Source organism: Agelaius tricolor, unplaced genomic scaffold (genome assembly GCF_023055355.1).
Source record: "Agelaius tricolor isolate 1412-34295 unplaced genomic scaffold, bAgeTri1.0.p SCAF_15, whole genome shotgun sequence".
Classification (NCBI taxonomy): domain Eukaryota; kingdom Metazoa; phylum Chordata; class Aves; order Passeriformes; family Icteridae; genus Agelaius; species Agelaius tricolor.
Window position 1 is genome coordinate 5,999,668 of NW_027269275.1, and position 15,677 is coordinate 6,015,344.

At 44.0% G+C, this 15,677-nt stretch overlaps 2 protein-coding genes across 5 annotated transcripts in view; one reads left to right on the forward strand and one right to left on the reverse strand.

Moving 5' to 3' along the window:
• ANKRD27 (ankyrin repeat domain 27) overlaps nucleotides 1–6,526 on the forward strand; it is a 55,103-nt gene extending 48,577 nt beyond the window's left edge. For 3 of the 4 annotated variants that reach the window (XM_071440269.1, XM_071440270.1, XM_071440271.1), the window contains exons 26-29: nucleotides 640–748; nucleotides 2,179–2,260; nucleotides 2,783–2,855; nucleotides 4,402–6,526. In XM_071440269.1, coding sequence (XP_071296370.1) covers nucleotides 640–748; nucleotides 2,179–2,260; nucleotides 2,783–2,855; nucleotides 4,402–5,112 — 975 coding nt within the window. In that variant the 3' untranslated portion in view covers nucleotides 5,113–6,526. The remainder of the gene's footprint in view (nucleotides 1–639; nucleotides 749–2,178; nucleotides 2,261–2,782; nucleotides 2,856–4,401) is intronic. The other variant, XM_071440272.1, reaches the window with a different exon arrangement.
• A 701-nt stretch (nucleotides 6,527–7,227) lies between these two features.
• On the reverse strand, nucleotides 7,228–12,222 carry PDCD5 (programmed cell death 5). The gene is made up of 6 exons (XM_071440275.1): nucleotides 12,077–12,222; nucleotides 10,521–10,561; nucleotides 9,334–9,395; nucleotides 8,810–8,901; nucleotides 8,503–8,574; nucleotides 7,228–8,185 (listed from the first exon to the last, which is right to left on the reverse strand). Exons 1-6 carry the CDS (start codon nucleotides 12,140–12,142, stop codon nucleotides 8,135–8,137), a joined length of 384 nt encoding a protein of 127 aa, XP_071296376.1. The 5' UTR covers nucleotides 12,143–12,222; the 3' UTR covers nucleotides 7,228–8,134.
• Nucleotides 12,223–15,677: the final 3,455 nt, after the last annotated feature.

Below are 15,677 nucleotides of genomic sequence, written 5' to 3' on the forward strand. Positions count from 1 at the left end.
ATGGGTTTAGAAGGAGTGGAAGCACAGACCTAAATAAAATGAACATAAAAATCTCTGTAATGGTAGAGAGAGCAGAAGTTGGATGTAGGCAAATGAACACCTTGCACTGATCAGTTGCACAGGCAGCAATGTTCCTTGTCCCACCCATTATCTTCTGCCCTTCAAGGCTTTTGATTTCTTTTCTCTTGCAATAGATCACCCTGACCTTCCCCTTTATTAATAGCAATAAAATTATATGTAATATTAAATGATACAGAATTATTTCACTCCTTAAAGGACTCCTTAATGTGCTTAAATGGTCTCTGAGATGTAGCTTAATGACCACAGAATTCTGTACTGAATCAATTTTGGTATGTATGTTACCATTTAAACTGAAATTGGCTTAACCATAAGTAATACAGCTTAAAATAAGAGGTCAGGACTCCAACATCATCACTGCATTACAGTGTAACTTGTGGAACGCTGTTTTTGTCCCTACTCAGAATGATATGTTTGTTTTTATAATGAGTTCTTTTATGTGTGTTGTATTGATTCATAGAAGCATTAATTAACACACTCTGCACATACTGAAATACTAAAATGTACTGTTGTTTTTCTTTTTCTTTAATAATGGTGAAAATGGAAACTCTTGAAATGAAGAATTCAAACATCATGAAGTTGCTAGAAGCAGCACCAAGCTGTCCCCCCACATCAGCAGAGGGAGAGAAGGAGAGTGAGCAGCACATGACTGGCAAGATAAGGAAAAAAGGTACCTGTGATATTTCCACTGGTATGAATAAAAAGGGATTTAGGAATTCACAGGTGACTATATCAAATATTTGATGTAATTGCTATATGTACAATAATAGAACAATTATTTTTCATATTTATGATAGGTAACACCTAAAATACTACAACTAAATGCAGCAGACTTTGTATTCTACTCATGACATTGCTTTAAACTTAGTTTTCACCTACTTTGGGGTACATGTGTGGATTTTACCTACAAAAACTTTTAAAGGTAAAAACACACCACATTTGAGATTATATAATTAGCCATGTAGGAACTGTGCAGAGCAGAACAGATTTTTCTGTGCAGAGCAGAACAGATTTAAATGACTGTTGTGTGTCATTTATATTGCCCTAAAACAGGTCAGGGAGTGACTCTTCATTAGTTACTGTCTCTCATGTTTTGGGACAGAAATGAGAGCTACAGAGGTGACTGTGAGCCTTCCAGCACAGTTTGCAGAGGGCTTGGAGCAAGTGGCAGGAGGTGGCACAGTGTGGCCATGAGGTGCAGTGACAGCACAGCTGGGCTGCAGCAGGGCCCTGGTGCCTTGGGAAGGATGAGTTACCATCCCTTTGATAGCTTTTATCTTGCAGTGTAAACTCTGACCTTCCCCTTTTTTAATAGCAATAACATTATAAGTTGTATTCAATGATGCAAAGTTATTTCATTCCTTAAAGGATTTGACACATGGCCCTATCTTAATGTGCCTAAGCAGCCTCTGAGATGGAGCTTAAGGACCACAGATTCTCCCTCCTCACCTCTCGCCCCCAGCTTTTGATCTGCCTTATCCACTGCTCCCATTATGCTGCCTCAGAAGTTTTCCAGGTGAATTTTCAAGTTCACTGCCCTGGGGATGTAAGAAAAGCTGTGCCCCCTGAGCTGGACTGCTCAGCAAAGGACCTGATGCCACCAGGACTGTAGAAAGAAAACAGGGAGGCTGCAAAGCAGGAATCGGGGTAGATGGGCAGCATGATTGCCCATTTCAGCACCCATGAGTTTTCAAAGTAACTCCTGCTTCCTTCCCTCAGAAAGATTGTGAATGTCTGCTTAATAGAAAATCACAATTAATCACAGTGTGCTGACACCTAAAATTGAGAATAGTTCTTTCAAATATTTTGAATAGTTCTAAAAGAGCAATAGTAGATACGAGTAATACTAATGAAGAGTGGTTTAGCATCTGTGTGTTAATTCAGGTTGGTAAAAACTGCCTCAAAGTCCAGAATTACAGTCTCTTCAGAAGCTTGGCCGGTTTTATCTGCAACTTAAAAGTTTTTAAAATTTCCAAAGATAAATCACCACTTTAATTCAAATCAGCACTGTTATAGTTTTATGTTCAATTTAGAATCAGAATTGTGTTTTTTAATTCCTGAGACTCAGTTGTAATTTTAGCTATTCTTTTAAACCCCCAGTGCATCCTAAGCCCTGTGAGAAAGCCGATGATCCCATAAGCAGACAACTTCAACTGGTCCAATCAATTAACAGATTTAACAAGTAAGCAGAGCAGCTTGCTCAGAGTGGGTTTGTTGTTTCCCCTAAGCAAAGGAGAAGTGCTGCTGCTAGCAAAGGCCCAAAGTGGGTCAGGGCTGGTTACACATGGCATGGTGGTGTGCCAGTGGATGTCAATCCTGCAGGGCTGGCACGGTCACATCCCCAGGCAGATGTTCTGGGCATGACAAGCTCACTGGGGTGGAGAGGGAGGGCTTGAAAGTGTATCTAAAATTGCACTAATACTTGGTGTACCATCAGTTAAGCATTTCAGAGCCAGACTGCTGAAAAATACTGTAGTGGTGTTCACTCCTTGGTTGGGCTTTGCTCAGTATCTTTTTAAGCCCTAATATTCCATAGTAAAATACAGGGAATACGAGTAGGCTGCAGTTCTGGGAAAGTGTTGTCAGGGAGCTGCCTGTCTCTGGTGACACAGTTCCACCTTGTGGAGCTTCTGAGAGAGAGGCTTTTATGAAAGGCTTATGTGAAGACATCTGATTTCTTTGATTTCTTTAAAATTTTCTTTAGAGAAAAACACTTACGGAGAACAATAACAAGAGATAAAAGTGTCCCTAATTTTGACTATCACTTACTGCACCAGGTAAGTGGAAATACTTGCTCAGATTATTCTTATATTACAGCAAATATGTTTGTTTGCTCTGCTATTACTCTGGGTACCTGTAAGAGAAAGTTTACTAGTGCTGGTCGTTGAATCACAGAAGTTCTGACCTGTTTGCCAAATTTCATCATTGTTCAAACTTCAGTACTGCTTCTATGACACCTCTTGAACACTTCACTCTTTTGAATCTCTTAAACCTCTTACTGCAGGTTTCAACTCTGTCTTCCTTTCTGTGTCCTGTCCAGCAAAACCTAGAACTGAAAAAGCTCTGCAGCATCTTGGAGCTGTATCTTGCTTTGGCAAGGGAGACATTTTTCAGTAGATTGAAATTGGGGTTTGCTTTGTAAGAGGAGACTATTTGCAAGGGTGACAGCAAACTGCATGTTGCATTGGCAGCTGTGACACAAATGTATGTGATAAATTCACCTCTGCTTGGGGTGCAGTGACACCCACACCAGCTGCTGGATGCTGCCTTCCCCAGAGCTTGTGCTCCTTCTGCCTCCTTTGCACTGGCTTTGACTCTCATTGCATCTTCTGCTAGGCCATTTCACAACACTAAATCAAGAGAAAAATGAGCTGTCCAAAACAAAACAGTTTTTACCAGGTTAGTCCAGCAGCTCTAGACTGACACAGCCTTGGAAATGCAGACTCTGCAGCACATGTCCTTCTGGAAAATGGGATTCTCTTCCTACAGCCCTTAGAAGGCTGAGTATTTGCCAAAAGCCTTGAGAATACTAAATTAATTCTATAAAGCTGTAATATTTTATTAATTCTTTCTAAATGATAATATTCCACTACTTAACCTGGGATTTACATTTTATAACTGTGGATCACTGGAAGGCAGTGTCATTTCAGTACACAGGTGTCAGAAAACTAATATGTGACCATGATACAGAGCACTCAAGCTCTGTTCTGGGGTTGTGAGTTCATACCACTGTGGCTGAACTAATTCATGAGTCCCTACAGCTCTGAATTGTTAGTGGATTTAAATGTGGATTTAAATAACCTCTGTCTGCAGCTTTTTCAAGACTGTTGGCATTATTTCAGTAAAAAGCTACTTTCTCCTTTCGTTCTTGTCTTAGAAGATCTGTCATTAGCATGCTTGCATTCTCTTTCTTTCTTCTGGTTATTTCTTCTGGTTATTCTGGTTACTTTCTTCTGGTAATTTACTATTCTTAATAGTAAAATAAATGGCTGTTAATTTCAAGTGCATTGGGACTTGGATTACAAAAGGTGTTTAGAAGAGATGGGATGCTGCTGGGATAGTGAGGTGAAAATAAGTTTTGGAATGTCTGTTATGTTTTCAGGTCTGCTACTGATGTGTGTGCAGCCTGGGGCAGGCTGGCCTCTTGTTTTCTCATATGTAGCCCAAATAGAATTACTCTCTTATAAAGTACACTATTTTAAATCTTGGCTGTGTTCTCAGTGTCATGAAATTCATGTGATAATTATGTTCAAGAAACAATATATGAGTTTTCCTTCTTAAGAAAGCAGATGCTTTTAACGTACCGTTTCTCTCTCCTCACAGATGGCAATTAAAAGCTTTGATAAAAGCAAATTAAGATCTGTTGGAATGCTGGAGCAGAGCACAGGTCAGGTGACTGACTCGGGGTGCAGCGGTGAGTTTGTGGAAGATGAGGACCCGGCAGCTCCTCCCCGGAGTAAATTACTGCAGCGCAGACACACGGTCAATGTGCCACTGCCGGCAGAGGGCAGCGACAGCGGGGTCAATGTGCCACTGCCGGCAGAGGGCAGCGACAGCGGGGTCAATGTGCCACTGCCGGCAGAGGGCAGCGACAGCGGGGTCCGTGTGCCACTGCCGGCAGAGGGCAGCGACAGCGGGGTCAATGTGCTACTGCCGGCAGAGGGCAGCGACAGCGGGGTCCCTGTGCCACTGCCGGCAGAGGGCAGCCACAGCGGGGTCAATGTGCCACTGCCGGCAGAGGGCAGCGACAGCGGGGTCAATGTGCCACTGCCGGCAGAGGGCAGCGACAGCGGGGTCAATGTGCCACTGCCGGCAGAGGGCAGCGACAGCGGGGTCAATGTGCTACTGCCGGCAGAGGGCAGCCACAGCGGGGTCAATGTGCCACTGCCGGCAGAGGGCAGGGACAGCGGGGTCAATGTGCTACTGCCGGCAGAGGGCAGCCACAGCGGCTCCTGCGACAGCGGCTCCTGCAGCCCGGCAGCCCCGGGGGTGCCAGAGTTCCCGGACTGGCGGGGCTCGGGTGCACATCACTGAAGGGAAGCGCGGTTCTGAAGGCCGGAGCTGAGGAAGTCGGCGGTGGTGTGAATTTCGGTAGCCCTTCACCGTGTGTTACTGTCGGTGACACTCACACCCCCCAGTTCAGAGCAGGCACAGGCTCTGCAGCACAGCTGGAATGTTCAGGCACCCTGGGGCCTGACTCCTCTGTTCATGGTGGAGGTGACCACACAGCCAGATCATTACTGATCTCACTAACAGGGATGTATCGAGGTAAAGACAGCAAAATTACTTTCCTATTCTGTTAAGCACTTGTTAAAAAGTTCTCTGTAACAGTAAACCAAATGAAACCCTGTATTGTATTTTTCAGCCACCCACTTTGTTTTAAAAGTCTTTGAATAATTTTTGCATTTTCAGTTTTTATCACTACATTCAGAATTAAATATAAATATATTTATATATATAAAAAGCTATATTGGATAACAAGGTATTTATTGCCAGAGGTAATTGAAATGTCTCTATTTTTATTGTAATGTTACAAACCATTATAGTATATATTTCTGTATATTTCAGTAGCTGGCCAAACAATAGTCCATAACATCTGCATTAGCAATGTGAAGGGATGTAATCCTTGCTAATATCTCAGCAATGCTCCCCTCTACTGGAGCTGCAAGATCAAGTTCTTACAGAGGAGCCAAGATACTGGGGGAAAAGTGGACAGCCCTTGACAAAGCTAAACTTTGGGCTTGCTGTTCACAGCCTAATAAAAAAGGAGAAGCAAGCACAAGGTGCTGCTTGTGTTTTATTGTGGCATGCATTTAAGTTGCTTTTCCCTTCCTCTAAAGTAATGCAAAAATGCACAATTACTCATGATTCTCATCCTGGGCAACATCCACAGACAAAGCTGCTCCAGGGCCTGCTCTGGACTGCTATTAAAAAGGTGAAATTGCCATTATGAAAGGTACTTCTCACACCAGTGAGCACTGGCTGGAATAGGCCAAATCCTGCCCCATTCCCAGGGGTGATCACTGAAGAACTGAAAGCTGAGGGAACTACCCAGTGCTGCTTGGATTTGAAGTTCATTTTCTACTGTTCGGTTATGGGAGGCAAATCTGTAAATAGCACAAGCCAGGTTTTGCAGTGCAGTATTTTTTTATTCTTGGCTCATCACATCCAGCTTGCATTTTATTTCATGAACTGTTTGTATACATAATTCTCTTTCTTTTAACTGTGGTATTAGTAAATTACCTGGCAAAATACAAAGCTGGAAGATAAGAGTGCTGGGTTTTTCAGATAACTTTTTAATCTAAGAGGTAAAATGTCAAATGACATTTGGATTTGAGGGTAATGTGTTTATTTTTCTAATAATTTATGAATTCATCTGATTTTCTGATGTGCCTTGGATTTGTGCCAAATGATGGAAAGAAAAAACTAGTAAAAGAACTCTTGAAAATGCTGTTTCCTTTGAGTGCTTTTGTCCAAGCATTGACTCTATTACAGATTTTCTTGCTTGGTTCTGTAGGCATTTGAAGACTTTACCTTGTGTTTACTCCTGGATTTTCCTTCCTCCTACATTTACAGATAATTTTATTAGGTTGTGTGGTTTTAGATTTATGCATAGAGGTGTACAAAATAGAACTGTTAGTGATACTCAGTATTTTCTCTACGTTCAAATTAAAAAAAAAAAGAATGTTCAGCTATTACAAGTCAAAAGACACAAAAGGAAAGAGGCAAAACAGGTTTTTCCTTCTTGTGACACTATAAAGATTACCCAGAGTAAGTCATTGGTCCTTACCTGTAGCAAGAATAATCCAGATATTTAAGATCTAGTAGACTATTATAAATGTGATTTCCAAATTACAGAGTGAGAATTTTGCTTGTGTTTTATTGTAGCATGCATTTAACTAAATTATTCTTCAGATTTCTCAACCATATAGATAAGAAAAATCAGTTCACCAAACTTTGGCTTCAGACTCAGTAAGGGTGGCAAGTCTGAAGAAATTTGGCACACTCAGGGTATCACTAAAGCTAAGGCATCCTAATTACAAACACAGAGAAGCAAAATGCACAGTCTAAACCAAATGAAACAAAAATAACAAATGTTGCCTATTTTTAACCACATTCAGCCAAGATGAAAAACACACCCACTAGTGCTCACTTGAAACAAGTTTATTCTGTTCCAAAAAACAGTGCAGTTGGAATCATACACGATCCTGTTAAATTATGTCAGATAAGGGGGTTGTGGTGGGAGAGTTTATCAGCACATTACAGTATTCATCCTACTGATTTCCATAACCATATTCTTGAATAAAGGTACAGCACAAGTTCAATTTTACTTTAAGCATGCAGGAGTTGCAGAGTTTAGGAAATGGTCTGTCTTTTTTTTCCAGGTAAGAAACTCTCCAGCCATTTGATAAAAGTGGAGGTAGTTGTAAGAATACACGATACCAGGTGACTGAACAGTGCTGTGTATGACACAGTTAACTTGCTTTGTTTGAAAGCCAGGAACTGACAGGGAACAGTTCAGCTGTTTGCTGGTAAGGTCTCTTTACACAGACTGCCTGATAGGAATCCCCTGATCCAAACACTATTTGGATACCTTCATTTTTACATTTCCAGTAAGGATTGAGAGCCGGTGGCTGGCTGGACAGGCATCCTCCAGGGGCTCAGGGAATCTCCTTTCTAACACTTCTGTGACAGAGGCTGGACAGACTTGAACTCTGAGTGGCTGTTCCCTGTTTCACTTGGCTCCTGTGCTTGCAATCTCCAGTAACAGCAAGTTAAGTGTGTGCAGTGGCTGAAAGCAGAGCTTACAGTGAGGAAGGGGCAACAAAACATTCATGCTAATGAAGCCATGGGGAACCCCACACTGCTCAGGCCTCTTATACTACAAAACTTTAAGTTATAAAATCCCCCTTCTCAGATTTATTTTACAAGTTATTTGTTGGCCTTTTATAATAATAATAAAAAAAAAGTCAAGAAGCGTAAACATTTTCAGATCTTGCATTCTGCCTGCTAACAGCATTTTTCCAGGCTATTGTTTGGCAGCCTTACAGTAGTATTAATAATCATCATCCTCTTCATCAGAATCCAAGACTTTCCTTCTGTTGAACTAGAATGAAATAGATAAAGTGAAAATTGAAGGGTCATGGTAGATGCAGGCTGGCACAAGCCTTTCCCAGTCCAAGCACGTGGCACTGAAGGCACTGCCTGGCCCAGGGGCACAGACAGAGCTGGGCCAGGCTGGCCCACCCCACGCTGGCCCCAGGAGCTGCAGGTGTGTAGGACTGGCTCTGATGGAACCCCAGCACCCACCAGGGCAGGGCAGGGCAGGAGGTGCAAACACAAACTTCCACCCTGAACTGGTCCCACACGTGCAATTCTGCTGCTCTACTTTATACAACACTACAGTTAGGAAAGAAAACTCACCTTCACTGTTGTTTTCTTTTCTGTTTGCTGACTCACTTTTTCAAGAATTTCTATCAAACCTTGTTCTGATACCTAGGAAAGTCAAACAAACTGTGGATGAACACACTCTGAGAGTATCAAACTGAATTGCCATTTCCTTTCTTACAAAAGGTTTTTGATGGAATTATATAGTCTTTGATGGAATTATAATAGTCTTTAGGAGCTATTTACAGTTAATTTAACTCACATCTATTATAAACATATTTCTGTAGAGTCAATTGGGTTTATAAATAAATATATGTGAGAAAGAATTAGGAAACATACTGACCTTTCCAGCTAGCTGTCCAAATCTTGCCATCTGTATAAGGTAATTCTCTACTGCTTTTGCTTTGTCTGGTTTCACAAGTGCTAAATTGCTTACTGCAACAAAAACAGGCTCTGTTCATTTGGGGTTAGAACATTCTCCAATACATTCACTAGTAACAAAAAAGTGCAAATGTCCCTAGGAAACAATCTTCTTCATGCCAGGGTCATGAAATAAATTGAAAAAGCCATTTTCATTTATGCCAGGTACAAGACAGTTATATTTCTTACTTTTAAATATTTGCTCCTCATTAAACAACTTTGACTCTCCATAAAATTCCTTCTACTAATTTAAATAAAACCCAAAACATTAACATAATTCAGATACTCATCAGCCTCTCCCTTCTAATCACTGATAATGCCAACTGAAAAGCTGCAAGTTTTATCTTCTCAGCAAAGCCAGTATTTTTCTAGTCTGGTCTCTGTACAACACTTCTGAGAAGTCACTTAGATGAGTCTTTTTTAGTAGGAAGTTACTTGGATACTCACATCTTGCACGAGCTGCTTGATCAAGAACTTGAGCTAAAATTGTATTCCTTATCTCTGCTTCTCTGTAAGGAAAAGTGAAGCACACATTAGAAGTGGGATTTCAAACACCTACAATAACACACACAGAACAGCAAACTACAGAAGATTTTTGATTTGTGGAAGTGGCTTCTTGAGGTCACTTCAAACCTTCCATTTACATGGTATCTTTTACAGCATTTCCTGTCCTGGGAATGCCCTTTTCTTATGGACATTTCCCATTACTGAAGTTACACAGCTGGCAACATCTTCCAAGAAATCAAGGTGGAGTTTCATACTTACACCTTCTCACTGCTCATGATTACATTTGAAGAGGCAAAAGCTGTGCTACCCTTTAGATCCTGCATTTATCCATGTGGAATTGACCCCAAGGCAGTACATGGCAGAATAGGCACAAGGAATTGTCCATGCAATTCCAAAACCAAAGCAAAGCTCATTTATGTATTCAGAACTTTCACATGGAGACTTCCCTAAGTCTCCATGTATTTACAATGTTTGATATAAGTATCTGCAAAACTGGAGCTTTAGTTTATGAAACTTTAGTTAATACAGGCTTGGACTGTGCAAAGTCAGCTCTTCAAACATTGTTTACAATTTTCCCCTTAGCACAAATACTGAACACTGTTCCCCCACTGAGCTTCCAGAAAAATAATTTTGTTTCAGCTTTTTAAGTGGAGTAGTATCCCAGAAAAATCAAATCAACTGGGAAAGGCTCTTCCCACTGCACTACCAGCCAAACCCAACCCAAACTCACCACTGACAAAAAGCACCAGTTTGGGAGGAGTTCTGCCAGCCTGCAAAGACTTGGATCATCAACTCCTACCAACCCTGAGGAGCCAAGGGCTCTGCCTTCCAGAAGAGGTGACAGTGGGAGGGATGCTGCTCCCCAGAGCACCCTGCTGCAGCACTGCAGCTCAGGAGGTTACTGACTCACACAAATGCCAAGGGACAATGAGCTGCTGCTGCTGCTGCTTTCTCATCATGCCCTCCCACCCCAGCAGGACTCAGGCAGTGTGGTCATGGCATGGGAGCCACACCTGCATCCAATCTTTGATCCATTTCAATTCCTTTGTGGGTGGTTCTCCCAGCAACAAAACAAATGGTTAAAGAGGATTAGATGCCAGACCAAAATTCAATAGTCTCATTTATACCTCTGCTTTGCTTCCTGTTGCGACGGGTCGGCAGAAGGATCCTGAAGGAGGAGATCAGAGCAAATATCACAATACACAATCATTCCACACAGGACAGAAAGTTAAAATACTCCAGCAGCGTTGATGGAAGATAAACCTGCCTGCTAAACCTGCCTGCCCATGGATGAGACCCTGGAAATGGGAATCTGCTGCCCTAGCACATAAACGTGCCACCCTCTGCTCTCCTGACAGCGCAGTTGTGCCAGCAGTGGGGTGAGCTGCTCCTGGGGCTGGGGGCAGGAAGAGGCCTTCCCCTGAGCTCTGGGATCACAGGCTTCCCCAAAGGCCAGAAAAGTGACAGAAGCATTAGAGATGCATTAGAGTAAGTTAAGGATATGTAAAATGAAACATAACACATTCTCAGCATGGCAGCTGAAATCCCAGAATCACAGAATCATGGAACATTCTGAGCTGGAAGAACCCACAAGGATCATCAAGTCTAACTCCTGAAACCACTGAAAAGTTAATGAGGGGGGTTCTACAGGAGTTGGTTCCTGCATTAAACACTAATACATATAAAAACAAAATGGGGGCAAACTTCCAAGTCACTATTACTGGTGACTATTCAGAAACAAGCAATAAAAACCAACAAAACCCCTGGACTTTATATGGAATCAACACCTCAGATTTTACAGGTAACAATTAAAGGTGTGAAAGCAGGATGGAAAACCACACAGACAGGAAATGGGGCTGGCTGGAAATAGAGTTCCTTCACAGGAACAACAAAAATGACGCTTCATATAAATCCATACATGGATTGTATCAGAGGATGGTGTCCAGCTCCTTTCAGTGGTGCCCAGCAGAGGACAAGGAGCAAGGGCCACAAACTAAAACACAAGTTTCACTTTAATACGAGGAAGAACTTCCTTCCATGGAGGGCGGCAGAGCACTGGAGCAGCCCAGGGAGGGAGTGGAGTCTCTGTCTCTGGAGACATTCCAAACCCACCTGAATATGCTCCTGTGTCAGCTGCTCCAGGTGACTCTGCCCTGGTGAGAGGCTGGACTGGATGGTTTCCAGAAGTTCCTTACAGCCCTTACAATTCTGTGATTCTGTGATTCAGCTCTGAAAACTGAGATGGCTGGAAAGGCTAGGAAGGCAATCCATGGAATAGTGAGTGATCGGGGGCGGGAACGTTCGTAGGCCGAACCTCCCAGGGCAGGAGTGGAGAGAGGCGGCGGCGGGGCCGGGGCTGCGCTCGGTGCCGTTTCCAGCCAAAGCTCCGGCACGGCCGGGCCTCTTCCCGCTTCCCCCCGGCCCCGGTCACGCACACACCGCTCCTCTTCCCCTCCGGCCCCCGAGAGGCGCCGAAAGCGCTTCGGGCGGAGGGTCAGGCGCTGCCTCACCCCGGCCCCGGCCCTGTTTCCCCCGTCCCCTCACCCCGTGCTCGGCTCTGATCTCGCCCGTCCCCTCACCCCGGCCCCGGCCCTGTTTCCCCCGTCCCCTCACCCCGTGCTGGGCCCTGATCTCGCCCGTGCCCTCACCCCGTGCTCGGCCCTGATCTCGCCCGTGCCCTCACCCCGTGCTCGGCCCTGATCTCGCCCAGCCGCCGCTGCCGCAGCGCCTCCAGCTCCTCGTCCGCCATGGCTGAGGCCGCCCGCGCCAGGCGCTGCCAATCCACCGCCGAACGGTGCCCCCGCCCTGCCGCGCCCTCGCCAGGCGAGGCCAATCCACCGCCTATGCCCGAGCCCCCGGAGCAGGGCAGGGTCCCTGGAACAGGGGACGCAGGGACACGTCCGGATGTGTTTGGGATGTGTCCAGAGAGGGGGACTCCACACCTGTCTGGCAGCTCTGCCACCCGCAGTGTAAAGAAGCTTTTCCTCATATTGGTGTGGGATCTGTGTTTTAGATCACCGGTATTGCTTCTCGCCCTGTCGCTGGGCTCCACTGAACAAAGCCTGGCACCATGTCGTATGGACTGATGAGATCCTTCTCACTCTTCCCCAGGCTCACGTGTCACAGTCCCTTCTTATCACAAACATGCTCCAGACCCTTCCTCATCTTTGTGGTCTCTGCTAGACCCTCTCCAGCAGCTCCTTGCCTTTCCTGAGCTGCCCCTCTTTTGGGGGCTGCCGGCGTGAGGGACCGGCCCGGAGTGCGCTGTGCGTGAGAGCACAGCGGGACCGGCCCGGCGTGCGCTGTGTGTGAGGGCACAGCGGGACCGGTCCAGGGTGCGTGAGGGCACAGCGGGACCGGTCCGGAGTGCGCTGTGTGTGAGGGCACAGCGGGACCGGCCCGGAGTGCGCTGTGTGTGAGGGCAGAGCGGGACCAACCCGGAGTGCGCTGTGTGTGAGGGCACAGCGGGATCAGCCCGGAGTGTGTGAGGGCAGAGCGGGACCGGCCCGGAGTGCGCTGTGTGTGAGGGAGCAGCAGGACGGGACCGGCCCGGAGTGTGTGAAGGCACAGCAGGACGGGCACGGTCCCGCTGGGCTGCTGGAACATCGAGGCTCTGCCGTGTCCCTTTGTGCCAGTGACTGCTACAAATGTCACCATGGACTGGTGGTGACCTGGGCTCTGAGTCTGCCACGGGCCCTCCGATTTCCCCTAAAAAGCAGCCGGGGACGCGATTTGGTGGATCATCCCACGGGAGCAGCAGGGAATGGCGCTGCCCCCAGCTCTGCTCTGCTTTTTGGGGCTCCCCAAAAGTGCCTCCTTGTGCTGACCACCCCGCTCCGCAGTTCGGTCCACAGTCCGCAATGGGGACTAAAAGACATCCTGACCTACAGCCACGAGCCTGTCTCTGGAATCAAATAGAAAAAAAACCCGCACTTCCCCAAAAAGCTGACAAAGGTACTGGCCTTCATCAGACTGGGTACAAAGACACTTTAATAGCGTCAAAATAGCAATGCAACTATTACTGGCACTCTCATTTAATAGCTTCAATCACGTTTGAAAAGTAACTTTCACACCTCAAATTTCAGCCTTTATTGTTGATTGGTCACACTCTTATTACAGGCTGTAGGTTTTGCATTCGTACTTTAAGATTTAATTTAACTGAAGAAAAACCCCAAAAGCTGCTCTGCCAGGATGAATAAGCCACAGCTCCCTTACCACAGGGAAAATAAATATTTTTTTACCAAATATTTCTGGTCTAGTTTTAAACTAGTAACAAAATGTGTCAAGTGCTTATTTCTTTAACAACTCTGGCAGCGAATGCAGACAAAAATAGCGGAGTGGAGTTAATTTATTTTGGATTTTTCCATGTCGCACCTTCCAGATGGACCACAGGAGCCCATCCGTCCTGCCTGCAAACCTCCCGTCCATCCTCGTGTTCTGAGCAGCATGTTCCGACCGATTGAGAATCAGGGCTATTTCGGGATCAGGTATTTAGCGGTTCACAAGGTAGGATTTGGTTTGTCCCTCCCCGTGGGCAGCAGAGGGAGCCCTTGTTCTACACAACAGTATTCGTTAAATACGATCTATAATACATCGTTAAAGAGACAACAAAACAAAAAATTGTTTGGGTTGGTTTTTTTGGGTTTTTTGTTAGGTGTTTTTTGGGTTTTTTGGTTTTGTTTTCGTTTTGGTTTTTGTTTTTTTTTTTTTTTTTTTTGCGGCGCAGTATGTTCTCCCAGATGAAGCTTTAATCTATATCGTACATCTCTGCTGCTGTAAATTCATGCTCCATTATACCACCATATGCTGGGCTTCACTCAGAGAAAGCTGCAGTAATCCTAATACTTCATCTCGCTTTATAGATATTTGTGTTGTGGCTTTCACTGCATATTGTTTGCTCACACACTTAAAGGTTATGTCTTAATAAGTTGTTCTGGATAAGTTTATTAGCAGGGAGCTGGCAGTTGATGGGTTTTTGTGTTTTGTGAGAAGGTGTCGTAGTTATTGCCAATTACAATATGAGGCTCAGGAAGCAAAAGAGTTTGTGGTTCATTAAAGAAATCTGGAGGTAGCAGTGCTTTAAGTTGGGTATTGTTTTTGGCTCATCAGATGCCTGCTTTGTTTTTCAGCTGCTCCCAGGTACAGATCATTTCCTCTGCAAACAGGGCAGCTCTTACTGCAAAAGCATGAAAGGATGGACCAAGGTTTTCCAGAATCAGTTGAACAGTTTATTCTGTTCAGAACCTTTAATTGTAATGCAGAAATAGTGGATTCCTGAAAATTCTCAACATTTTTGATATATCCACAGAATTCTATGTGTCATTTATATTGATGAAGGAGGATAAACAGAGATGCTTTAAAAAGACTGGTTTTCCTATTTGTTATACTCTGTATTATTTAGGAATGTCAGCTGTAAAAATGCTCAGTATGTATTGGTTTGCAAGTTATAATGCCCTATGTATAGATTAGTAATTCAGCAGAGTTCTCAGGACTACTTGAGATATGTAAAAATCTCCAGGAGATCACTTTCAATAAGCAGGATCCTTCACAAGTCCTTTGAGACTCAATTTCAAACACTAGGGGGATCAAGAAAAGCTTGCTGATTTTTTCCCCAAGGTTTTAATCACTATAAATGGTGTCTTTATTTAAGTAATGCTCACATTATGACCTCATAATCACCCTTGGAATGACACCAAATTAGAGTCATAACAGAATGCATGAAAAAACTCATGAACAAAATGTCTCATCCCTCAAGCAATTGTAAATAAAGCAAAATATTGATGGTTGTGACAACACTCTGCAACTCTGTGTTTAGCACTTCTGCTTGGAAGATACACTGGAAATCCTCACTTGATGAAATCCTTGCTAAGTCATCTCTGGCCTAAATTAAAATTTTAAGAAAAATTAATCACAGAAACATTGCTATAAAAATCGGCAGACATTGCAATGTCTTCAAAATAAACATTGCAAGATTTTTCCACCTTACAGAAGCTGAAGTAAGATACTATAAGAAAAGTAATATTAAAAAAAAAGAAAATTGAATTCTATTTGATGAGAAAGAAATTAAGAAAAATTTACAGCAGGAGTAGAAACTACAATCTTCAATAATTAACAGTGGTTTTAAAGCATCTAATTAGTAATTATACAATGACACTGTGCCTGTTCCAAATCTTACTGAAGCCATAGAAGATTTCCCCTTTAATTTCCATTATCCCATAAACAAACACAGCAATGCAAGAAGGATTATTTGCAATGCAACACTCTGAATGGTGCCTCAGCAGTGG